Here is a 26,764-nt window from a genome sequence, read left to right on the forward strand (position 1 = left end):
CGGTGCACGAGGAGCAGGCCGGTGCACGAGGAGCAGGCTGGTGCACGAGGAGCAGGCTGGTGCACGAGGAGCAGGCTGGTGCACGAGGAGCAGGCTGGTGCACGAGGAGCAGGCTGGTGCACGAGGAGCAGGCTGGTGCACGAGGAGCAGGCTGGTGCACGAGGAGCAGGCTGGTGCACGAGGAGCAGGCTGGTGCACGAGGAGCAGGCTGGTGCACGAGGAGCAGGCTGGTGCACGAGGAGCAGGCTGGTGCACGACTTCGGTCTTTTTAATGTTGATGGTGAGTCCAAAGTTGTCACAAGCTGTGGAAAATTTGTCCATATCGACTTGCATCTCTGGCTCTGAGCCAGTATACAGGGCGCAGTCATCAGCAAAGAGGAAGTCTCTCAGAACAGTCTCCTTCACTTGGGTAATAGCTTGAAGTCTCCTCAAGTTGAAGAGCTTCCCATCCACTCTGTACTTAAGGCTGATTCCAGCAACACTGTCCTGGAAGGCATCATTCAGCATGGCAGTAAACATCATGCTGAACAGTGTGGGTGCGAGCACACAGCCCTGTTTGACACCATTGGTGACTGGGAATGCCTCAGAGGATTCTCCGCCGTCCAGTACTCTGGCCATCATGGAACTGGCGTACCATCTGAATGAATTTGGGGGGGCAACCGAACTTTGACATGATCCTCCACAGGCCTTGTCGGCTGACAGTGTCGAAGGCTTTTGCGAGGTCAACAAAGATTGTGTAGAGCTCGCAATTCTGCTCCTGACACTTCTCCTGAAGTTGGCCGGCGGCAAAAATCATGTCAATAGTCCCGCGACCTTTGCGGAAGCCACACTGTGATTCTGGAAGCAGGCCCAGCTCCAGATGAGTGACCAGACAATTTAGCAGGACTCTTGCAAAGGTTTTTCCTGCGATGGAGAGCAGCGAGATTCCTCGATGGTTGTCGCATACTTGCCGATTGCCCTTCCTCTTATAGAGGTGTACGATGGAAGCATCTTTAAGTTCCTGAGGAATGGATCCTTGCTTCCTAAAGGACTGGAACAACTCGGTGAGCTTCTCGATAAGTACCAGGACCAGCAGCTTTGTAGATCTCTGCAGGTATGACGTCTGTACCTGGGGCTTTGCCACTAGATAGCTGACTAACAGCTTTCGTGACTTCAGCTACTACCGGTGGGTCATTCATGGCACTGTTGATATCGACCTGGAGAATCCTGTCTATCGCCTCATCGTTAATAGATGACGGTCGGTTGAGGACGGCTTGAGGGACTCAGATAGCTTAAATGAGTGGGCAAAGGCAGATGTATTATTGAGTGGGAAAACGCAAACTTATCCAATTCCACAGGAATAGAAAAGCAGTATATTGGAATTACTTCAGAACTCCATGGCACAAAGGGATCTGGGTGTCCCAGTATCTGAATCATAAAACATGGGATGACGGTGCAGCAAGGCAGTTCAACACCACCTTCTCAAAGGCAACTAGAGATGGGTAATAAATGCTGGCCGAGCCAGCAACCCCCACATCCCGTAAATGAATGAAGCAATAATTGGGAAGGCAAGTGCAATGTTGCCGTTTATTGCAAGAGGAATGGAGAATAGAAGTAGAAAAGGGCATTAGAAGCAGTTTAGAGAACGTACAGTCATGATTTGCAGGTTGGGCCTGTACGCATTGGAGATTAGTGCGTGTGTGTGTCTGTTTTTGTGGGGGAGGAGGGGGAGTTAGATTTCTCTCAGTCTGTGGTCATTGATGAGTTGGATCAGCAAGCAAGGTAAAGGTTATGGGGGCAGACAGGAAGGTGTACTGGAAGCCACAGTCAGATCAGTTGTGATCTTATCAAATGGCAGCGCAGACACGAGGAGCGAACGGTGTACTCCTACTCCAAATTCTTGGGTTCAGCAACAAGCTAAGGAGTACATCTAGCAAAATGTAGCTGCACATCCTGAGAAATCACCCCTTCATGAACAGAACACTGTGGGTTGTTTGTCCAGTTTCATAAGATTACAACTAGGAACCTTAGATAAGGATCTGTTCCCTGCAGGCAAACATGTCCAGGCATTGCACCCCTATTGAATTAAATAAAACAAAGGAGCAATAGTTCCCTGGTGCATTTGCCATGGCAACTCTCTGACCAATCGGAATTGACTTGCCAACCAATCAGCATCCTTTTCTCATACAGTATAGATTGTCACTCCCTTTGAAATTTGACAATCTTGCATCTGTCCTGATCAAAGCAAAATAAAAAACTTCAACAGTACGTCTCTATTCTGTTCTATATTACCAAGCAACTATTTGCAAACTAGTGTCAAATCAACCCTTAGGTCATCCCTGAGATATACAGTTAAAAGTACTTTTTGTGCTCAAAACATTAAAACACATGCTGCTGAAATGCACTGCATACATAGTGTATGAATATTGTGCCTTTGAATTCGGCATAATCCCTTTCAGAGAGCAGGTGTTTAAGGGAGGGGTTCTCCATCAATTGAAACCCACAAGGTCAGAGATCAGCAGGCATGAGTTAACAAGCATAGAATCAGAAATGAAACTGAAAGTCGAATCAGAAATAAAATGGAAAATCAGCATCAGAGCTGTGGAATCTACTACATAGTGAAAAGTTGCTGTAACTTGCATTCTGCAAGATAAATCTTGACAACTCACTTATAGGAAAAGCTACCTCTCCCTACCGCAATCCAAGCAGTTTGAACTCAAGCTTGGCAATATGTAACCATCAAACTGATTTAAATACTTGCTGCTGCTCTTAATATTGTTAATTACCACACCTATCACTTGAATTTCCATTTACAAGACAAGGTCAAGTGTATAAAATAAATGATAAAAATCCAGAGGTTTAAAAAAGCAAGCTGCTCATTTCGAAGAGACCCTGATCCTCATACATTAGCATTTGAGAGAACTTGAACAGAGAGTATAATATTTTTTTAAAATCAGTTGTTCAAGATAAAACGGAACAAACACAAACATGCGTGAAATACAAGTGACTGGGACCCAGCACACTTACCTATCAGCTCTGCCATTGCACTGAAAGGCCAAGTGTGACTGGTGGAGTTGGTATGCAGGAACTTGGGGCTCATCTGTGTGCAAATGAAAATAATAGAGTGAGCTACTGAGCTGCACAAGATCATCAAACTGCAGACAGTGTAATCAACAAATCCCTAAAATATCACTTCCCTACCCACTCCAGCCCCCCTCATTCAGGATATAACCCTGCTCCTCCAGCCCCCTCTGTGAAGTTGTACGAACTAAGGAATAGCATGATGGGAAAATTGGTCAACTATTTGGTACAATACAAGAACGGCTGACCAAGCTATTCCAAAATGCCTGACCTCTAAGGCCTGATAAGATTGACTCCTCATACCAGAGGGCTGTATGAGTAAGACAAGATATAGTCAGGGATGAAGGAGTCACCAACCCTTTTCTGATACATCAAAGGACAAGATAAGGGTATGAATGTTGAGACAAAGAGTTCTAGGGGGTCAGCAAGTTGCGCCATGATTAATGACATTGCTTATGATTGTATTACTGATCGAATTCCTGAATAAGCTCTGGTCACGCAAACTGATAATGATTATGGATAAATACTGAACTGTTTCTTTCTATGAGCTTGAGGAGGAATTAGCAAGTTGTACCAGCTGCTCTCTGAACTCAAGTTTTCAGCTAAAACTGCATGCAGTCTTTCGTAAATAAATACTAGCTGTTTTGTCGGAACAAACTTTGTTGAGTTTTTCTATCACAGTCAAGAAGCAGGAAAGTTTCCACTTCAACACCTCACTCAGAACAATAACCTTCCTCCCACCCATTGCCCACACAGGATGCAAACTTCAGACCCTTCACTCAGGATACTAATCCTCCTCAAATCCAGTGCCCCACACTCAAAGTAACCAGTCCCCCTCACTCAGACACTGACCCTCCTCCCTCCAGTCCCCCTCACTCAGACACTGACCCTCCTCCCTCCAGTCCCCCTCACTCAGACATTAACCCAGTCCCTCCAGTCCCCCTCAGACACTGACCCTCCTCCCTCCAGTCCCCCTCACTCAGACACTAACCCTGTCCCTCCAGTCCCCCTCCCTCAGACACTAACCCTGTCCCTCCAGTCCCCCTCCCTCAGACACTAACCCTGTCCCTCCAGTCCCCCTCCCTCAGACTAACCCTGTCCCTCTCCCCTCCCTCAGACACTAACCCTGTCCCTCCAGTCCCCCTCCCTCAGACACTAACCCTGTCCCTCCAGTCCCCCTCCCTCAGACATTAACCCTGTCCCTCCAGTCCCCCTCAGACATTAACCCTGTCCCTCCAGTCCCCCTCAGACACTAACCCTGTCCCCCTCAGTCCGGCTGGGTGAGGTTCCCCCTCCGGCGCCAGCGACATACTCACCGCGCTCAGAGGGATCTCCTGCATTCCCAGTCCGAGTCCCAGTCCCAGTCCGAGCCCCAGCCCCGCGCTGCTGCTCGCGCTGCCGCTCCGCAGAGAGAGCGAGGCCATCTTGTCGCTGCTGTGGAGACGGGGCGAACACCCCGCCCCGCACTGTTTACAATCTCCAGCTCCCCCCGCTCAGCCTCAACCCACACTCAGCCCGCCCGCCCGTGACGCACTTCCGGCACTAGCCACGCCCACCAGCTGTGTGATTCCCCGGCTAATTCCGGTCCACCGGCTGCTCAGTCCCCCGGCAACTTCTTGTCGGTCTCCCCAATTGCTCAGTCCCCCGGCAACTTCCTGTCGGTCTCCCCAGTTGCTCAGTCCGCCGGCAACTTCCGGTGTCATGGCATTTGCTACCAAATAAACCTGTTGGACTTTAACCTGGTGTTGTAGGACTTCTTACTGTGCAGTGCTGTGTGTCAGCATCAGGGTAATAATCCTCCAGATTCAACATATTTGGGAGAAAAAAACATCTCTCCTGTGGTTCACTATAGGTTATTTTTTTAATTGTGGATGCCCTGGACAGAGCAGGCACAATATTTGGGTTTAAGTTTTATTATAAGTAGGCTTACATTAACACTGCAATGAAGTTACGGTGAAAATCCCCTAGTCACCACACTGCGGCACCTGTTCGGGTACACTGAGGGAGAATTTAGCACGGCCAATGGACCTAACCAGCACGTCTTGTGGGAAGAAACTGGAGCACCTGGAGGAAACCCACGCAAACACGGGGAGAATGTGCAGACTCCACACAGACAGTGACCCAAGCCGGGAATAAAACCTAGATCCCTGGCGCTGTGAGGCAGTAATGCTAACCACTGTGCCACCGTGCCGCACAGGTATTTGACTTAAATTTCCATTGTAGAAGTACTGGGTATCATTAACAGGCAACCAAGAATCTAGAGAACAATAAAGGTTTGTTAATTCTGAGAACTCTTGCACATTGTGTTTCTGCCCGCGCTCTAAAGGGGTGAACTCCCACGCTTCTGACCACTTATCATAGAATACTGTCGTGGTTCCCCAGGACGACAATTTATTCACATCGATTAAAACAGAGAGTCTGAGCAGCGATCTTCCAAGCAGTAGACTTTATTTCCCAGCACAACAGAATAAAGTCGGGATGTCCGGAACAATCCGACGAGCCCTCAGGCTTACAGTCTTTTTATGTACATTTCAGCTCCATATCTCAAGATTCTTATCTTACTTTTACAGCCCGACCTTGAATCTTATCTTACTTTACAGCCTGACCTTCCTTTGGCCACCATTGTTTTTAGTTGACTCTTTATCTGTTTTATTCGCGATTGGTCGCCCCCTGTTTCCTCTCTTTGTTTCTTAAACCATGGTGGTTATAATTCTTGCCCTTATGTAAACTTCTCTGCTTGTACAATAATCGTGGTTTTGCTGACTTAGGCCGAATGTGTTAGAAAAAACATGCTCACTTTATTCTCTCTTTTTGTTATGGACCAACATTAAGTTGAACCACTGAGCAGTATTCATTGTTCTCCCAAGTGACTATTGTTTGCTTTCGTTAATTAGTGACTGCTATACTACTTCTCTGCTTCCTCTGCTTTGATCATATCAACTATACTTGATTACATTAGGTCATCCATTCTAGGTTTGATTACGTTAGGTCACACGAGGTTACTTTAGGTTACATTGGTTACATACCCATCTCACTACTCACCTAAATCTGCTTTATCATTTCACTAAGACCTAAATCTACTTTATCATTTCACTAAGACCTATGAATCTGAATTCCATACCTAACTCATACAATATCCAGTACAATTTCCCTTACATGTCCCCCCTTTGAGGCTATCCCCTAGCCTCATCCCAATTATCAAGCTCAAATAATCCCCTCGCTCGATCCCATTTGCATTTTATTTTAATCACTCTTTGCAGGAGATGTGGAGGAGCCGAATATTTTGGTCAGGGATCAATGTCCCTATTCTAACTTTATCATAATTTGTCTATCCAGGTTCTGATTCTTGGGTCGCTCCTCCAGATTGCCTGCTCCTGACAGTCATCAGCCAAAAACCTTCCCACCCTTGTCTAGGGAAGGGAAAAAGACTGATTCCTGTGTACAGACTAAGTTCTCCTGGTCTCCCGCGGACTTCAGCAAGGTGCTATCGTTGTCACAAGGCGATCTTCCACTATTGTAGTTATTTTACAGAGTGACGAGTTTCAACTTCGACCAAGGTCATTGTAAATCCACTCAGCGGGGGCGGCTCAAGGTTTTCCCATTCCTCTGTTTTTTCTCTTGAGCGTGAGCTGCTTATCACCCGTGTCACCATCTGCCGCGCTGCCACTCTGGTAAGGAAGGATCTCAGGGCGGGTAGAAAACAACAAAATATCAATCCCAGAATGATCATTGTTGTGATTGCTACAGCTCCAGCTTTGGCAAACCATGCCCCCCATCTTCCTAACATTCTGTCCAGCCAACTCCATACCTCATGCCCAAACCCAGCATTTTCTTTCACTTCTTTCCTAAGATTCTTCAACTTATTCATGGCTTGTGTAAATGACCCTTCTGGATTAGTGTTATTAGGGATAAATGTGCAACACTGATCCCCAAACATAACACACACTCCTCCTTTCTCTGCCAGGAGCCAATCTAACGCCTGTCGATTTTGCCACGCCATTTTGCTGGTCGCATCCAACTGCTCTCCTAAGGCCTCCAGGGCATCATTCGTATAATTAATAAACCTCTGCTGATTATAATAGATGTAATTGATCCACTCAGTATTCTTGCTGGGTGTGATCCAAACAAAGAGGGATTCAAACCCTGCAGCTATTTCGTTCCTAGCTTTGAACTCATTCGGGATGCCGCGGGGCTGTCCGATTGCGTCCAATTTTATCGTAGGGTCAGGGGTATATGCCCTCTTAATTCTTTGTGATTTAATTTCTCTTTCCACCGGTAGTATCACAGTGCTCTGGGCAAGCATAACTCGGGCACATAGTCCCTTCCAATTCTGTGGTAATTTTGCCAATAGTCCTTTCTCCGGGCCACAAAGCCACCAGAGATCGGCCAGTTGTTCTACTTGAAAGTCTAATACATAAGGAGGGGGTGGCGTTCCCCCTTTGATTGGCATGATCAGCCTACGGATGTCGGTTGTATTCCAAATCCTTACACACTCCCCTGCGTATTCTCCCATACTAATTCCTGTTCTGCTTCTCCTCCAATAGCAATCTTGGATTCGTAAGTCGGGCTCTACCCTCCATTCCTTTGGGACAGCGTCCATTGCCGTTTTTGGCCACTTTGGACATTTGTGGGTTACATTGTAGATGGCTTCTTGGATGTCTCTTTTTACCCCAGCAAACAGGATGCAGTGGTATTGACACAACGGCGGCTCACCTTTACAAAGGTTAGCACATGCGGATCCGGAACAGTTTATCTTCTCATACGAGTAGTTCCGATTCCCTATCGTATAATTCCGTATATATGTGGTATATGGACGGCAATTTTCCTTTCTCCAGCTTTGTTGCCTGGTTCCACAGTCTCCTGATCCCCATGGTATATCGGTTACTTGGGTGTTAGGTTTCTCTGATGCACATACCACACACTCTTTCCCATCACTGTTTCTCCGACCTGTATACTCAGCCCATTTCCACCATTTGTTTTTCTGCGCTTTCTCCCAAATAGTATTTGTGCTCACTAGTCGCTCACGTTTTGTTCGTCTTAATACTCTATCTTCCTGATTCTGCACCCTCATGTCTTCTGTATCCCATTCTCCTTTTCTATGGGTCACGGAAGTCCCTAAGGGAAATAGTTTCCAAGTCCCAGGTGGGGAATGGGGCCCCTTCCCTGTCCTCACCTCCCTCGGCACCTTGACTAATAGGCTCAGGCTGGGCATTTGTATCATCAGCCAGCTCATGTACAGAACTACTTTCATCATCCTCTATTCTTTTTGTTCTTCCTTGGCTCTGTTCCTCCTCCCCACGATTCTCCCCGTGTATTTCTATTTCTTCCTCGCTATCACTTCTATCCACTCTGTGTACTTCTTCAATTTCCCTTCTCTCCCCCACCCCTGGTACCGTTCTGGTACAATGGTTCAAGTGATACCACAGTGTACTGCCTTCTACTTGCGACGCCGTGGGAGACACTTTGGTGACTTCAAACGGTCCTTCTCGTCTCGGTTCGTTCCAACGTCTCCGGAACTTTCTGATGTATACTCGATCTCCAGGCTTGATCTGATGTTCTGTTACCGGATTCTCCTCCTCCTTGGCTTTTTCCTGTTCAAATATAGTTCTATGTATAACAGTTAATTGTTGCATATATTCTTTTGTGCTTTGATCTAAACATTCTAGCGTAGGACCTCCTGATCCCCTGATCTTAGGTACCGGCATTACTCTTCCTGTCATCATTTCATGTGGGCTCAAATGTGTGATTCTGTTTTCCTGACTTCTGTATTGCATTAGAGCCAATGGCAGAGCATCTATCCAGTTTTTCCCTGTCTCGCTGCAAATTTTGCTTATTTTAGCCTTAAGGGTCCCGTTTGCTCTCTCCACCATTCCTTGGGATTGAGGATGATATACGCATCCAAACTTCTGCTTTATTCGGAGTGCCGAGAGTGTCTCTCTCAGTGCCCTTCCTATAAAAGCAGATCCATTGTCTGAACTTAATTGCGTGGGTATGCCAAATCTTGGGATAATTTCTTTTGACAGGAAGTTAATCACCGTTCCAGATCCTTGATCTTTGGATGGCGTTGCTTCTATCCATCTGCTGAATCTATCAATAATCACTAACATGTATCTTTTCCCCCTCACCACCTTTCCCATATCCACATAGTCCATGCATAGATGTTTAAATGGTCCTTCAGGAATGGGTATATGCCCTATTGGGGCAGTAATGCCCTTCCTGATGTTATTCTGAGCACACACCTCACACTGACTTAGTATGTAGTCAATCGAGTTTTGCAGGTATGGTGACCAGAATCCTTCCTTCTTGATCTTTCTCGCCACTTCTCCTCTTGCACAGTGGTCCACTCCATGCGCTTCGCTAATTAGTACGGTTAGTAATGATGTGGGTGCTATGACTAATCCCTCCCCATTTCTCCATATCCTGTCCTGTTGTCCCCGTAGTGCTCCTCTATCTTTCCACACTGCCTTTTCAGCTACAGAGGTTTCCTCCTGTAACTGTGCCACATCTTCTAATGTGATATGAGGTTCGATATCCCCCGTACCTGGCCCTGGGTGTGGCCTTGCTATTTCTACTGGGGCTATCGTAGCCTCAATGCATCCTGACGCTTTTTTAGCTGCCTTGTCGGCTTTGGTGTTTCCCTGTGTGACGCTGTCTGCTCCCTTTTTATGCGCCTGACACTTAATTATTGCTAATTCCCTTGGACCCATCATGGCCCTTATTAAAGCCCTGATTTGACCTTCGTGTTGTATTGGTCCTCCTCCGCTTTTCATAAATCCCCTTTGCTTCCATATTGCCCCGAACAGATGGCAGACCCCGTGGGCATAGGCCGAATCAGTATAAATTTCCACTGCTTCCCCGTTTGCTAGCTCACATGCTCTGGTCAATGCTTTAAGCTCTGCTAATTGGGTCGAACAGGGCTGTTCACATTTCTCTGCTTCTATAACTTCAAGTCCTCCTGGTCTTTGTTCGACTATGGCATAGCCTGCGTGGTTTCCTAAGTGATCCCTGTAACATGAGCCATCTACATACAGTATCCTTTTCCCTTCTGTCACTAGTCCCTCTGCTCTTAAATCTTTTCTCAGTTTCATAAATGTTTTTGCTTCTCTTAAGCATTCATGTTCTTCTCCTTCATGAGGTAATGGCATGTAATCAGCTGGATTTACTCTGTTGCATTTTATTATCGTGATATCTGGAAATGTGGTTAGCATTCGATAATGATGGATCCTAGCAGGTGTCAGCACAAATTTTCCTTGCTCAATCAATTCCGCTACCTTATGGTATACATGTATGTTTATCGGATATCCCATTGTGACCGTGGCTGCCTTTTCGTACGCCCACCAAGCTGCTGCCAGGCCTTGATAGCACGGAGGGTATCCCATCGCTACGTCGTCTAGCTTGGTACTGTAATATGCTACAGCCTGCCTTCGTCTACCCTTGCAATTTTCCTGCATTAACATTGCTGTAGCAAATCCGGCTTCTCTGTTACTCACAAATAAGTCAAAGGGCTTGTCATAGGTCGGTAAAGCCAAGGCTGGTGCCTGTGCCATTTCTCTTTTCACGTTTTCAAATGCGTCTGAGGCATCTTTATCCCATTTTAGTTTGGCTTTTAATTCGTCACACCCTGCCTCCTTCATTATCTTTCGTAGTGCCTGCGTTTTTTCGGCATAGCTTTCCACCCATTCTGAACTGAATCCTGTCATTCCCAAAAATGTCATCATTTGTCCCACCGTCCGTGGTTTCGGAACTTGCAGTACTGCTTCTATTTGCTGTGAAGCTATCTCCTTCTGTCCTGCTGATATTTCTCTTCCCAAGTATTCTACCTTTTTCTGGCACAGCTGCAGCTTTTTCCTGGAAACTTTATGGCCCCCTTCTGCTAGTCTTTCCAATAGTTTTAAACTATCCTTCCTGCACTGTTCTTGTGTTTCTGTGCATAATAATAAATCATCCACATATTGTATCAGTGTTCCTTCCAACTGTATTCCTTCTAAATCTGCTCTCAACACCTGATTGAATACATGTGGGGAATGTTTAAATCCTTGGGGCATCCTATTGTATGTGTATTGTTTCCCCTCGAACGTAAATGCAAAGAGATACTGACTTTCTTGAGCTAGTGGCACACTAAAAAATGCCGAACATAGGTCTATTACAGTAAACCATCTACTTTCAGGTGGTATATTTGTCAACAAGGTATAAGGGTTTGGAACTTCTACCGGCATATCTTCCACTACCTCATTAATTGCCCTTAGGTCATGCACCAATCTCCATTTTTCTCCGTCCGCCTTTTTTACTGGTAGTAGCGGTGTATTACACCTGCTCCGGGTTTCCTTTAATACCCCTGCTTCTATCAATCCCTTAATCGTTCCTCTAATTCCTTCAATTGCTTCTGTCTTGATTGGGTATTGCGGCCTATACGGCCCCTGGCGTCCTGTCTTTAATCTGACTTCAACTGGATTAGCGTTTTTGACCCTCCCTACATCCGTGTCCTGTCTGGACCACAACTCCTGCGGGAGGGAGTTCAAATCCTGCTCTAACCTCTCTCTCCACTCCAGTTCCTGTTTCTCAATTTGCACTCCTATTGTTATCTGCTTTGGTTTCCCAAGCATCCTAACATCCGAAATTATTTTCGTCATTTGTCCATTGCTGGACGTCCAAATATCTACATTGTCTGTCTGGACAAATTCTAAGTCTTGTGCTCTCAACACCATTGGTCCTAGGTCTTTTGATCTATATCCCGGATTCACTTTCAATGTGACATATGGCTCCGCCCCAGATACAGAGAACCATTTGTTAACCCATTCGTTCCTAACAATTGTGAGGGCCACTCCCTCTAGTCCGATTAAAATACTTCCTGACTTTATTTCCTGTTCTCGTCCCGCCTCCCTTTCCCATTTCTCCTGTATCTCAGGTTCCTGTCCTTCATCAAATATCATTGTACTGTGTAATTCTGTTCTTGGCCATTTGGCTTGTGGAACCCAGGTGTTTATAAGTTTTCCCCAAACTTCCCATATCTGTTTTTTAACTTGTTCCTCTATATCTCCCAACCAATATACATTAACCCCTTCCTTTCCTGGTATTTCAAGTGGATACATTCCCATCAAATCAATTCCTTGTTCAGTGCATTCTAATTTCAGTCCTAAACCTAGGATTGCATCCCTTCCCAATAGATTTAAAGGAGTTTTATCACATACTAAAATAGGTACATGGGTTGTCTTATTTCCAATGGTAACAGGCACCGGCATCGTCATTCGAGCTAATGTTACTTTCCCCGAGAACCCCACAGTTTTTACAAACTGGTTTGACAATGGTAAGTGATCCGCATATTTCGTTTGTATGCACGTACATGTGGCGCCGGTGTCTATCATCATGGGGACCTCGATCCCTCCTACTCTAACGTTAACTATAGGTTCCTGCTCTGCAGTTTCTGTTATTTGTACGTACTGTCCTACCATTTCGGGGTTCTCTGGGCCTCCCTATGGGGAATTCTGATGGTTTACCGGCCCCTGAAACATCGGGATGCTGTTTGGCGACCCTTGGATCAGTTGTTGGCCTGTCTGCTGCTGGTTTTCTCCCTGTCTGGGAAAATTTCGCGGGCAATTCCTTTTTATGTGCCCTGCCTCCCCGCACCCCCAACACCCACCTGAAGGGCCAGGCAATGGTCCCTGTCTCGGAGTCTGATAATTGACCTGTCCCTGTCCTCTCTGATTCTGATAGGGTGGCCTACCACCTCCCTGTCCTTTCCCATTTTTATTCCAGTCAGTCTGACTTTGCAGGGTGTATGGGTTTTGATAATTTAGGCTATAGGCTCCTGGATTCATGGACAGTGGGAAAGCAGAAATGTTATAGGTTATGACGGGCTGGCCTCCATCTCCGCTCCCCCCTTTGATTAGTGCAGGTATTTCCTCTGGCTTTTGCTCCACCATCATTGGTGCTATTTTTCTGGGTGCGAGATCCTCTTTTGCCTTCAGTTTATCCTTGCTTTTGATCTCCTCCAACTGTGCCTGAAGGAGTTTACGTTGTACCTCCTTCAGCTGTTTGTCTGCATTCTTTTCATCTTTGCGATGTCTCTCTACTGCATGGGCAACATAATCCACAAATTCTCGGTAATTTTTTGAGTCCAAGCCCACCACTTCCTCCAGCCTTGTCTTAGCTGGGGCTGGCAAGCCCTCTAGGATTGCAGCCCGGAACATGGAGTTGGTCAGTGGGTCTGTTAGAATGTCCCTCTCCGTGTCCCTTCTCCACCTTTTTAATTGATTCTCCACATACACAGCTGCATTCTCCTCCTCACCCAGTGGCTCTCCCTTTAGGGTTTTTACATCCATTCGATTGGGGTACATATCCCGCAGTGCCTGCCAGATGTCTTGGCGGTACTGGTCCATTAGTATCCCATCCACCGCTGGGTCATAAGCTGCGGTCGGGATACGAGCACGTCTCATTACTTCTGCCATTTGGTCCATCCCTAGCACCTGTGTCAGGAGAGCTTTGACGTCGCCCAGTGCCATCCTTTTTCCCACCATTCCTGCCTCCAACTGTCCAATCCACCTTCCGGCTCCATCCAAAATATTGGGTAATTCATTAATTAAATTGGGCAAATCCTGACCTGACCAAGGGATATACTGCGGTCTGCCACCCTTCAGAATCACCGGGAATACCCTTTTCCCTTTCCTATTTATAGCTGGAAATTTTACGGGTGGGTGCCTTTCCCGCATTGATTTTCTTTGCTCCCCTAACACCGATTGGCTCTCTTCGTCTTCACTACTTTCTTCTTCCATCCTACTTTTCTCTGGGTGCGTCCACCTCCACCCTTTCCCCCATTGTTGTCTGTCTGGCTCTCTGCACACTTCCCAGCATATTCCTTCTCCGCTCCTTTCTCTTTCCTCTCTGCTCACTCTGACTCTCTTTTCTTCTACTTTTCCCTGTGATGTCTCACTTCCACACTCGTGAGGATCATCTCCTGTTTTCCCCTCATATTCTTTTCTAACATTCTTTCCTCCCTCTTCTCGTTCTTTTTCCTTTTTCATTACCTTCTTTGCCCATTCCAAAAGTTCTACCACATTTACTTCTTCCTCCAACTCCTTTTTCTTTTGGCTCAGCCCATCCAAATCCTCTTCTATTTTCCTAGCCGCTTCCTCTATATCTTGTTTCTTTTCTCTCTCCCTTTGTGCCCTTTCCTCCTTCGTCATCTGTTCTATGTCATATTCTCCCTCAAAATTCATTGTGCCTGATATAACTGGGTACAGTCCCGTGGAGCTCTGTTTCTCTAAGTATGGGGGTGGGGCTACGTTTGGATCTTCCAATTTTGCTTTTTCCTGAAGTTGCACTGGCATCTGCATCCTATCTCCCCTCCATACCCCTCTTCTCTCTTTCCCTTCTTGTTTGAATAGTGCTAATATCTCTAACTCCTTTTCTCGCTTCTCCCTTCTTTTGCTCGATCTATCCTTAATTTTATAGTTCTTTATCATTCCCTTCTGGTCCTCACACCTCTCTATGCTCCATGTGCCTTCCTCCGGCCACTGTGTATTGGTCTTACTTGTTCTTTTGGCCCACTTTTTAGAGACGTGTTCTATATCTCCCCTAAGGGCTGGGAACTTATCCCCTAATATCTCCACTGGTGTCTTAACTTGGTGCGCCATTACTCGTCTTTTTGGATCACTGTCACAATTTTTGTCACTTAGTCTGTCAGAGTTAGGTATTACAGTGATTATTACTTGCTGTATTGTTTTTCCGTGCTCAATCTCCTGTTTACCTTTTCTTTGGATTTCTTTTGCCAATATCTGTAATTCTAACCGGGGTCCTGATATCCACTTCCCCGTAGTCCCCTGTCCCGGCACTATCTTCCTTTCCCGGGCCAGAGGGTAGTAGGTTTTCACTTGCTCGTCTATGCGTATAAGAATCCTGTATTGGTCAGATCCCTTTATTAATTTCTCTAGGGTTTCCAATTTTATTTCGTCTATCCAATTCCTATCGACTACTCTTTCCCAATTTACATACGGCCACTCATTCTTTATCTCCTCTAAGTTAATTATGTGTGTAATCTTTTTCTAATCCAGTGTTGCTTCCGTTTTTGTTATTATTCAAAGATTAGTTATTTTCAATCTTGTCACCAGGCAGTTTTGTCAGGGTAATTTTTCAAGTTGTTAGTTATTACCCTACCTATATTCCGACTCTCTCTCTTATTTCTGTCCTTCACGCTGTTGTCTCAGACCAGTTTGTTCAAATTGGTCTTTTACTTCCTCTATTCTAGCTGCTACTCCCCTTTCCTGTGGTTAAAATCCACTCCTGTGCTTTTGGCTACTGTATTAGGTCCTGGAGCGATCTCTCGCTGATCTCTCTCCCTCTCGGTTGACGTCCCTTACCCGAGGTCCTGGGTAGGTTTGGACTGCTCGACTTAACCTAATTGCATTACTTCAGCTTTCAGCCTTTTTCCCGTCTCACTTTTTACCCATTCACAGACAATACAGTATTCGCAGCGCGCTTTTGCATGCAAAAATTCTGCTCTTCGGATCAGACTCAGTCTCTCAAAATTTTTACACAATTTGGTTTTACCTGTGCAGGATATCTTTTTGGGTTGGGGAGATCCAGGACCAGCAGAGAGCCGGGCGCACCGGGCCTCGAGGAAACCCCTTTCTGACAACAAGGATTTACATGCATGCAAGTCTGCTTACCTTGTTGACAGAAGGCCGGCTGGGGACTTCTCGGTTCCGGTCGGACCACCGTCTCCGCCACTCCTTCCAGATGCTTTTCTGGGCGATCTCTCACCAACCCTGCTCGCAGCACCAATTTTGTCGTGGTTCCCCAGGACGACAATTTATTCACATCGATTAAAACAGAGAGTCTGAGCAGCGATCTTCCAAGCAGTAGACTTTATTTCCCAGCACAACAGAATAAAGTCGGGATGTCCGGAACAATCCGACGAGCCCTCAGGCTTACAGTCTTTTTATGTACATTTCAGCTCCATATCTCAAGATTCTTATCTTACTTTTACAGCCCGACCTTGAATCTTATCTTACTTTACAGCCTGACCTTCCTTTGGCCACCATTGTTTTTAGTTGACTCTTTATCTGTTTTATTCGCGATTGGTCGCCCCCTGTTTCCTCTCTTTGTTTCTTAAACCATGGTGGTTATAATTCTTGCCCTTATGTAAACTTCTCTGCTTGTACAATAATCGTGGTTTTGCTGACTTAGGCCGAATGTGTTAGAAAAAACATGCTCACTTTATTCTCTCTTTTTGTTATGGACCAACATTAAGTTGAACCACTGAGCAGTATTCATTGTTCTCCCAAGTGACTATTGTTTGCTTTCGTTAATTAGTGACTGCTATACTACTTCTCTGCTTCCTCTGCTTTGATCATATCAACTATACTTGATTACATTAGGTCATCCATTCTAGGTTTGATTACGTTAGGTCACACGAGGTTACTTTAGGTTACATTGGTTACATACCCATCTCACTACTCACCTAAATCTGCTTTATCATTTCACTAAGACCTAAATCTACTTTATCATTTCACTAAGACCTATGAATCTGAATTCCATACCTAACTCATACAATATCCAGTACAATTTCCCTTACAATACCTACAGAAGAAGGCCATTCGGCCCATCAAGTCTGCAGCAACAACAATCCCACTCAGGTCCCATCCCCATAACCTCACATATTTACCCAGTTAGTCCCTCTGAAACTAAGGGGCAAATCAACCTAACCTCCACATCTTTGGACAGTGGGAGGAAACTGGGGTACCAGAGGAAACCCACGCAGACAAGGGGAGAATGTGCGAACTCCACACAGACAGTGACCTGAGGCGGGATTTGAACCTGAGTCCCTGACGCTCTGAGTGCTAACCACCTTGTGTTTCCTTTTTATCCCAGCATTTATGTTTCCACCTGTTCCACATATTCAAAGTAAATTTTTTTAAGTTTATTAGTAACAAGTAAGGCTTACATTAACATTGCAATGAAGTTACTGTGAAATTCCCCTAGTCGCCACACTTTGGCACTTGTTCGGGTCAATGCACCTAACCAGCACGTCTTTCAGACTGTGGGAGGAAACCGGAGCACCCGGAGGAAACCCATGCAGACACAGGGAGAACGTGCAAACTCCACTCAGAAGTGACCCAAGCCAGGAATCAAACCCAGGTCCCTGGCGCTGTGAGGTAGCAGTGCTAACCACTGTGCCACCGCGCTGCCCACCCCATTTTCCTCATTTAAGTTGAGACAATTGGAAGTTGAGAAAGGCAATGGCATAGTGGTTTTGTCACTGGACTTGTAATACAGCGACCCAGGGTAATATTTTGGGGACGCTGATTCAAATCATCCCACGGCAGATGTTGAAATTTGATCTCAATGAAAATCTGGAATTAGAATCTAATGATGACCATGAAACCATTGTCAATTGTCGCAAAAACCCATCTGGTTCACTAATGTCCTTTCGGGAAGCAAATCTGCCGTCTTTACCTGGTCTGGCCTACCTGTGACTCCAGAGCCACAGCAATATGGTTGACTCTCAAATGCCTTCTGAAATGGCCTGCAGGGCAATTAGAGATGGGCAATAAATGTAGGCCAACCCAGCCCATCACATAAAATAATTAAAAAGGTATAATACTGAGGTGTAACAGTGTGCGAGAACAGTCACTTGGATGCAAACTATTTAGAACATCAAAATTGATCAGGCTTCTACTTACATTGTTTTTTTTTGTTTATATATCCAATTCAATCCAATCAAAGTCCAATTCAGAGTCTCATCAAGTGAGACATTCCAGATCCAAGCTGACAAGACAGGCCTCTCACCTCCTGTCTTGGGCTTGATCTACATGATCCAAGCTGAATGGAGCAGGCATTGCACCTTTTCCAATTAATGGTATTAATGATCTGGATGAGGGTATAGTTGGGTGGATTAGCAAATTTGCTGATGACACCAAAGTCGGTGGTGTGGTAGACAGTGAGGAAGGGTGTCGTAGTTTGCAGGAAGACTTAGACAGGTTGCAAAGTTGGGCCGAGAGGTGGCGGATGGAGTTTAATGCGGAGAAGTGTGAGGTAATTCACTTTGGTAGGAATAACAGATGTGTTGAGTATAGGGCTAACGGGAGGACTTTGAATAGTGTGGAGGAGCAGAGGGATCTAGGTGTATGTGTGCATAGATCCCTGAAAGTTGGGAATCAAGTAGATAAGGTTGTTAAGAAGGCATATGGTGTCTTGGCGTTTATTGGTAGGGGGATTGAATTTAGGAGTCGTAGCGTTATGTTGCAACTGTACACAACTCTGGTGCGGCCGCACTTGGAGTACTGTGTGCAGTTCTGGTCCCCACATTACAGGAAGGATGTGGAGGCTTTGGAGAGGGTGCAGAGGAGGTTTACCAGGATGTTGCCTGGTATGGAGGGGAGATCCTATGAGGAGAGGCTGAGGGATTTGGGATTGTTTTCGCTGGAAAGGCGGCGGCTAAGAGGGGATCTTATTGAAACATATAAGATGATTAGAGGTTTAGATAGGGTGGATAGTGATAGCCTTTTTCCTCTGATGGAGAAATCCAGCACGAGGGGGCATGGCTTTAAATTGAGGGGGGGTAGTTATAGAACCGATGTCAGGGGTAGGTTCTTTACCCAGAGGGTGGTGAGGGATTGGAATGCCCTGCCAGCATCAGTAGTAAATGCGCCTAGTTTGGGGGCGTTTAAGAGATCCGTAGATAGGTTCATGGACGAAAAGAAATTGGTTTAGGTTGGAGGGTCACAGTTTTTTTTTTAACTGGTCGGTGCAACATCGTGGGCCGAAGGGCCTGTTCTGCGCTGTAATGTTCTATGTTCTATGTTCTAAGGTTTGATCTCATTTGCATCTTAGCCAAAAGGCTGAGATGCCGCTTTTAAAAATTGCTTCAAACGAAGCCACAATGTAACTTTATGACTTCAACCAAGTGCAGAATGTCAATAGTACACTTGATCTTGGCCAAAAGGCTGAGAAGATTGTGCTAAACACGGCTGTTTTAGCTGATGAATTTCCCATTGTGTCCCCTTCTCCCTCCCCCAACTTTTTTATAAACGAAGACCACTTGTAGATTAGTCCATGACATAGTATTTAACCTCTGGCTTACTTTGTTATACACAAAGTAACTAACCTCTGAATAAAAACAGATTACTGTGGCTGCTGGACTGGAGGAACAACATCTCATCTTCCGGCTGGGCACTTTACAGCCTTCCAGTCTCAACATCAAATTCAACAACTTCAGATGATCAGCTCTACGCCACCTCGACCCCTTTGTTTTCATCCTATTTTACTTAATTTTTTACTGTTCTCGACCTTTTATTTCTTTATTGTCTTTCTTCATTTTTCTTCCCCCCCCCATTCTTTCCCCCTATTTTATCCCCCTTCCCTTACCTTTTCTCCCCCTTTTCTAAATTTTACCTCTGTCCCATCCATTCCACCCCCCTCCCCCCCAAACAACATCTTCATCTGCCGCCGCTTACCTTCTGATTTTAGCATCTCAGCCGTTTGGCCATTCACACCCCTTGTTCTCTCTGTGGACTGCCATTAGCAGTCTTTTCCCCTGGATTCTGTGGCTATGACTCATCTTTCATTCCCTCACCCTGCAGTATAAATATCTCCCACTTTCTATGCCTTTTAGCTTTGACAAAGGATCATCTGGACTCGAAACGTCAGCTCTTTTCTCTCCTTACAGATGCTGCCAGACCTGCTGAGATTTTCCAGCATTTTCTCTTTTGGTAACTAACCTCTGACCTACTTTGTTGTACACAAAGTATTCGAAAGGTATCAAAACTTCACGAAATATCCAAACTCATGACTTGGACTTAAAGATACTACCCGTGGCAAGACAAACTGATCAGATTCGCTCCCGAGGGCTTTGTTTTGATGTCTCTGAGTCCCAGACTCAGGGTCTTGCTGCTCCTACAGTGGTTGATCCCAGGTTACTGCTGCTGATGCCTCTTTGTTTCGTCTTCTTACACCGATCTTGCTATCGCTGATCATGCTTCCAGTCACGTACTCACAGGACAGGGACTAATTAATCACTGTCTTTTTGGTCACGAATACTGAAGAGTCGTGCCTCTGTCAGAGGTCATAATTCTATCAGGAACACGACAATCACTGCTGAAGTCATAGCCAATGTCCAGTCGATTTTTGTGTTTGTTCCATAGCTGCACATCCTGTTCTTTGCTGCTCCCACAGTCCTTAGCCTGATACAGAGTTAGCCCTTTTGACCATCAGGCTTTGCTGGTGTCTTCACTTTGCTGGTGTCTTTACGAATATCCATCAGACTACAGGTACCTCTGCAGAGAGGTAGGGATGACGACTAGCCGGCCATACTGTATCAGTCCGTCTTGTATGGTTAGTTCATCTCTCAGGGAGAAGAACGTGCGAAGCTTGTGAGGAAGCTCCCTTGAGGACTCAGGTCAGCTTTTCATGATGACATCGAGAAGCTATCTGCATGTGAGATCTGCCTGTGGAACATCTTTGAGTTCCTGACTTTGACAAGGGGAAAGTACCTCTCTAGTCATGATGTCAATGTTCTCCTCGCGATCTGCCTGGACAGTGGTGGGCTAGAAAGCTCTGGAAAAAGGGCATTAGCCAGGTACAGCTCCTTACCACGTTTGTAGACGTCACTGAGGTTGTAATCACTGCAGCTTGAGCATCGTGTGCTGCAGCTGTGCAGACACATTGTGAAGAGGCTTTTTGACAATAGTTATGAGTGGCTGATGATCAGTTTCAACACTTCTGGGCCAACTATATATGAAGTCATGGGATTTCTGACAAGTGAAAACTAAGCCAGAGTTCCTTCTCAATCTGGGTATAACATGAGTTATGAATACCCATTAGGCTACAGGTTCCTCTGCAGAGAGATGGGGATGACGAATTGCCGCCCACACATTATCAGTGCGTCATAGTACGGTTAGTTCATCTCTCATGGTGAAGAATGTGTGAAGTTTGTGGGGAAGCTCCCTTGAGGAGAGATAATCCCTTGAGATAATCTGAGCCTCAGTGTCAGTGAGGGCCTTTAATGTAAAGAATACTGGTCTGCCATTCTGGATGCAGTCTGCGCCGAGCCCGTGATGGGAGGCATCTGCTGCATCTATCAGGCATCTGATAGGAGTACATGTGCTCGAACATTGAATTATTGTGGGGCTGAGTGTGCCTGTTTGAGATTGCTGAACGCAGCAGTATGGTGCTCCTGTCAACACCATTTGACATCTTGGGTGAGGAACTGACAAAGGGACCCGGGAACCTAACCGTGGCATGGAATGAACTTGGATTGATAATTTGTTATACCAAGAAAGCACTGCAAGGCATGCTTGTGCACAGGAATGGATATCTTGTCGTATAACCACCACCTGGATCTGGCTTCATACCATCAGCTATGGGCAAGTGACCATGAAGAGAACTTTGTTGACCCTGAATCGGCATTTATCAGGGTTGAGCTTTAACTGTCAAGGACTAAACAAAGACATGCATCGTGTTATTACATTGTACAACACCAGACCAGGGAACGGGGTTGGGTGGGGGGGGGGGGGGGGGGGGGGTGTATGTGTGTGGTGGTGCTGGTTAGATGCTCTTTCAAAGAGTCAAGTGTAAACCTGATGGGCCAAATGGCCTCCTCCTGCACTGTAGGAATTCTATGATTTTGAACCTTGGTAAGGTGGCTGGCAGCAATGTGACTGATGGCATAGACCTGCAGCGTCTCACAAAATGATTTCATTTGTCACATTTTGCCAAACATGCAGTTCTGTTCTGTGAATGATAGCCACCGCAGTTGGGGCAGGGCGTGTCCTGTCCTGCAAACACCTCCGTTTCCTGTCCGAACACCTTGCTGCTTTTCTCTGATTGCTCATTCAGCATAAAGATGCTGATGGCTGATTGCAACACTAGATCTTTCTGGTGAAGGAGCTGCTTGCAGACACATCACCATGGACCCAAACGCAATGTGATCTTGCACAAGCTCGTCAGTGAGGGTCCCAACCACACATTGCTTTGCCTGGATTTTTAGAGTTGCTTTGTAGGACTGAATTGATTCATCAACTTTTTGGTTGGTGGTATTAAACTTTGGTGGTATTATATTTTTGGTTGGTGGTGTCTGTTCTTTATTGGCATGCTTCCGTAACCAAACCTTTTTAGCAATATCTCGGGGTCCTCCTTCTCTTCCTCCACCTGAAAAACAAAAGATGCAAATTTCTCAAAAACCTCTGGCCCGCCAAGTTTAACAAAGTACCTTCTTGGACTTATTTCGTAGACTGGCATCGCGGTAGATATGCCACTCTTTCTCAAACGTTGTCCAATTGTCCTCGATGTTTTCATCGAACACAAGAGGCAAATGTGGCAAAGTTCCTGTACCATTCTGCCAACTCCTGACCCAGTGTAGAAATACTGGGTTGCAATGACTGGCGACCAAGGTCTTAGATCAATAAAGGTTTATTGTTAACTTTAAGCAGCTCTTAAAAGCTGTGTGCCTGCCCGCGCTCCAGGGAGAATGCTTGCACTGCCGACACATGACCCCTTATGTACCCACGTCATCCCAGCATCCATGTGACCAACCAGTCTACACCCATGTTTAGTAGCACATGAGGCAGACAAAGCACACACTTATGTCTGTTAACACGGCTGGTTTCCTTTTCCTGGAAGAACTGGAGGGCCGCCACTCAAGGGGAATTTCATAGTAACTTCATTGCAGTGTGATTGTAAACCTACTTGTGACTAATAAATCAACTTTAAATAAACTTTAACTTTAACTCTGCATCAAGGATGGCTGACCAGGAAAGTCTCCCGTTTTTACTGCCTGCCATTGGCATATTGGAATGATATACAGGCTGATAACCAGCTGACCACTGTATGAATGCATCTTCTAATGCCACCAAATCCTGGAGTGGGACCCGAACACAGAGCTTCTGACTCAGAGGCAGAGAAGCTGTCCACCGTGCCGAAAGACACACTGGCTGGAAAGGTTAAAAAAAGACTTGCATTTATGAGCATTTTTCATGAGTTATTGGCATCCAATGAAGTACTTTTTACTGAAGTGTAGTTATTGCTGTAATGTAGGAAACATGGCAGTCGATTTTACACTCAGCAAACTCCCACAATCAGCAACATGACAATGACCAGCTGATCTGTTGTTTTACATGATGGTGATTGAGGGATAAATATTGGCAAGGAAACCAGGGATAACCCCACTGTTGTTCTTCAAAATAGTTCCATGTGATCTTCCACGTTCACTTGAACAGACAATGGGGCCTCAGTTTCACGTCTCATCTGAATGATGATAAGCTTTGACAGTGAAGCAATCCCTCAGTACTGACTCTGGAGAATCAGCATGAATTGTTGTACACAATCACAGGATTAGGACTTGACCCCAGAGCCCTCTGACACAGAAACGAGAGTATTGTCAAGTGAGCCATGGCTGACAGCAAAACATTGTTTTCCTCTCTCCAAAGAACATGACCTGCCGAGTATTTCCAGTATTGTTCTGTTTGTATTATATAAATTGGATCAATGATTAGTTTCCTTCAGCTTTGGGACTTTCACGAGGATTCCTTGTGTGGACTCTTCTCATGAGGCACCCTTTGGAATTTAGTCAGCTGGTCGGATCATTAGCTCCCCCCTGGGAGTGGGGGGACGGGGCGGGGGGGCTGGTGGGGGGGGGGGTGAAGCATGAATGCTGATTCCAAATGGCTAGAAGTTAAAGCACCAGCCAACTCCAACATACCTCGGAGTGACCTTAGAGAGAACATTGACTTTTCAGGAACATCCAAACACAACTACAGCCAAGGTAAAGTCTGGAAACAACTTTATTGCCAAACTAGCCGGCTCAACGTGACTTGCTGCTACCACCCTCCAAACCTGAGTACTTGTGCTCTCATAGTTCAGTCAAAATCATTGCACACTCACAGAGCTGATACCCAGCTGAATGCCATCATATGTATCAATACTGGAACACTTTTCTCAACACCACACCCATGGCTCCCTGTCCTGGCAAACATCACTCCTTCACATATCTGCTGACTTGCAACAAAATGATAGGAGTTTGCAATGTCCCCAACCTGACACTTTATACTCATCTATTTAGCCCACCCAAGGTGTGACTCCATCAAGAAGGTCGGTCTAGAAAAACCCTCCCACACAGGACTTCACCACAAATTCCGCCTGGAGAAATGAATGGGAATCATTGGATACAACAACTAAGTACCTGGTCATCAACCCAACCCAACAGCTGCTTGGTTTCAACCTTCCAAGGAAAGAGTGGTCCACCATCAACAGGCTCAAGTCACTGCTTGGCCAACCTCCACAGATGGGGCATTAGTGCCAGCTCCCTATGTCCCTGTAGGAGAGAGCAAACTGTGCACCACATCATAGAGGAGTGTCCAATCCACAGACTCAGGGGAATTCAATCCATCCTCAATACAGTAAGACCAGAAGAAATTGCTTGACTTAGGGACGTTCCATTCGCTAAAAATAATGATTAGTACCCGATAGCTACTTATAACATACCTAGTGGGTCAATTCAACCTCAAAATTGTTATATATAAAATAGATGACAAAGCTACTCTCTTCCAACTAGTGAACCTTTAGTAAATAAACGTCCCAAGTGTAGATTCTTCAGATTTACAACAACGGGAAATAATTTCCAGTTGCAAAAGCCAGTACAGCTGGAATTAACCCATCTGTATTTGATTAAATACATGGTTGAGCTCAAATGAACATGACCAGGAATTTGTTCTGAGGAATATGAACTATCTGGTCCTTCCCAGCAAGATGATATCATAATGAGATATTAAAATGTTACTATTGCAGGCCGACTCTGAGGGTCTTGGAAAATCTGCAGGCTTAAGCAAAATCTTTCAGGGCAAGCTGACTTTGCAACATGGTATGAAACAAGCATGCTTATTCTTGGCTCGAAAAATGCGGTGAACCCCACTTCTGCTTTAAGGTGAAACAATGCTATATTAAACAAAATCTTACAAACATTCTACCTAAGTCCACTTTTGTGGTTAACCACCCCAGGTCTGCAAGCTATGACCTCACATACAGATAGTCTGAGGTCGGTTAAGAAAAGAGGAACAAAAAACTATGAGTAATGGGCTTAGTTAACGGCTGTTTGGAAAGAATGTGATTGGAAGCTAATTGTGGCTAAGTGTTGCTGCGGAACCTAATTGGCTAGTTGGCGGAATTGTTAATCACGCCCCGAATTATGCATTAATAAAGAATGTCATAAACACACGAATGGTATAAAAAGGGGACTGTCCCTGCTTCGGGGCACTTTTGCTAGCTGACTCCCAACACTGAGTGGAAGTTACATAGCAAAGGTTTGCCAGCTTGCATGTAAGACAAATAAAGTACTTTTGAATCGGACAACAGTTGGTGTTTGCCTTTGTATCAAGAACGTAAGAAGTCTCCTGAAAATGAACTTAACAATAAGACTTTAAGAATTTGTTAGTTCAGAACTTGTCATTCAGGACTTGCGATTATGCTTTTTTAAATTCATTTATGGGGTATTGAGGTTGCTGGCTAATCCCTATTTGCCCTTGAGAAGGTGGTGATGAACTGCCTTCTTCAACTTCTGCAGTACTTGTGGTGTAGGTATAGTGCTGTTGGGAATGGAGTTCCAGGATTTTAACCCAGCAACAATGAAGGAATAGTAATATATTTCCAAATCAGAACAATGAGTGACTTAGAGTGGCAGTAGTGGCATTCCCATGTGTCTGCTGCCCTTGTCCTTCCAGATGGTAGTGGTTGTGGGCATGGAAGGTGCTGCCTAAGGAGCCTTGGTGAGTTCCTGCATTGCTTCTTGTGGATGGTACACATGTGGTGAACCATAGATGGTTATCACTATGGGTACTTGTACATATGTTACTCTTGTTACTGTTGGGGTTAGGGTTGGGGTGTTCCACCTGTTATCATTGTTTATGTGGTACACTCCGTTCGGCTCCGCCTTCTTACAGGAGTATAAAGGTCACTGCTACTTCCTAGTAGCCCTTAGTCTGGGATAGTATTGTTAAGTGGTGTGCTCCAATCTTGTTGTGAATAAAAGCCTTTATTCCCGGGTACGTCCTAGCCTCCCGTGTGAATCAATCGCGCATCAACACACTACTGTCACCATTGGTGTTGGAGGGTGTGAATGTTTGTGGAAGGGATACCAGTCAAGTGGGCTGCTTTATTCTGGATGGTGATCTTTTTAAGAGCTGCTAGAGCTGCGTTCGTCCAGCTAAGTGGAGAATATACCATCACACTCCTGACTTGTGCCTTGTAGATGGTGGACAGGCTTTAGGGAGTCAGGAGGTGAGTTACTCGCCACAGGATTCTGAGCCTCTGACCTGCTCGTGTAGCCACAATATTTAGATGGCTCGTCCAGTTCAGCTTCAGGTCAATGGTAACTTCCAGGCTGTTGATGGCAGGAGATTAAGCGATGCTAATGCGATTGAATGTCAAGGAGTGATGGTTATATTCTCTCTTGTTAGATATGGTCATTGCCTGACACATTGTGTAGCATGAATGTTACTTGCCACTTGTCAGCCCAAACCTGAATATTGTCTAGGCCTTGCTGCATTCAGTCATGGACTGCTTCAGCATCTGAGGAGCCGCATATGCTGAACATTGTGCAATCATCAGTAAACATCTCCACTTCTGACCTTATGATGGAAGGAAAGTCATTGGTGAAGAAGCTGAAGATGTTTGGGCCTAAGACACTAACCTGAGGAACTCCTGCAGTGATGTCCTGGAA

At 45.5% G+C, this 26,764-nt stretch overlaps 1 protein-coding gene across 3 annotated transcripts in view; it reads right to left on the reverse strand.

Annotated features, from left to right (window-relative positions):
- morc3a (MORC family CW-type zinc finger 3a) overlaps positions 1–4,604 on the reverse strand; it is a 67,259-nt gene extending 62,655 nt beyond the window's left edge. For 2 of the 3 annotated variants that reach the window (XR_013499921.1, XM_078232770.1), the window contains exons 1-2: positions 4,377–4,604; positions 3,007–3,079 (exon numbers count right to left, since the gene is read on the reverse strand). Coding sequence is in view for 2 of the 3 variants with exons in the window: in XM_078232770.1 (XP_078088896.1) it covers positions 3,007–3,079; positions 4,377–4,484 (181 nt within the window). In the remaining variant the exon portion in view is untranslated. The remainder of the gene's footprint in view (positions 1–3,006; positions 3,080–4,376) is intronic. The other variant, XM_078232771.1, reaches the window with a different exon arrangement.
- Positions 4,605–26,764: the final 22,160 nt, after the last annotated feature.

This window comes from Mustelus asterias, chromosome 17 (assembly GCF_964213995.1).
Source record: "Mustelus asterias chromosome 17, sMusAst1.hap1.1, whole genome shotgun sequence".
Taxonomy (NCBI): domain Eukaryota; kingdom Metazoa; phylum Chordata; class Chondrichthyes; order Carcharhiniformes; family Triakidae; genus Mustelus; species Mustelus asterias.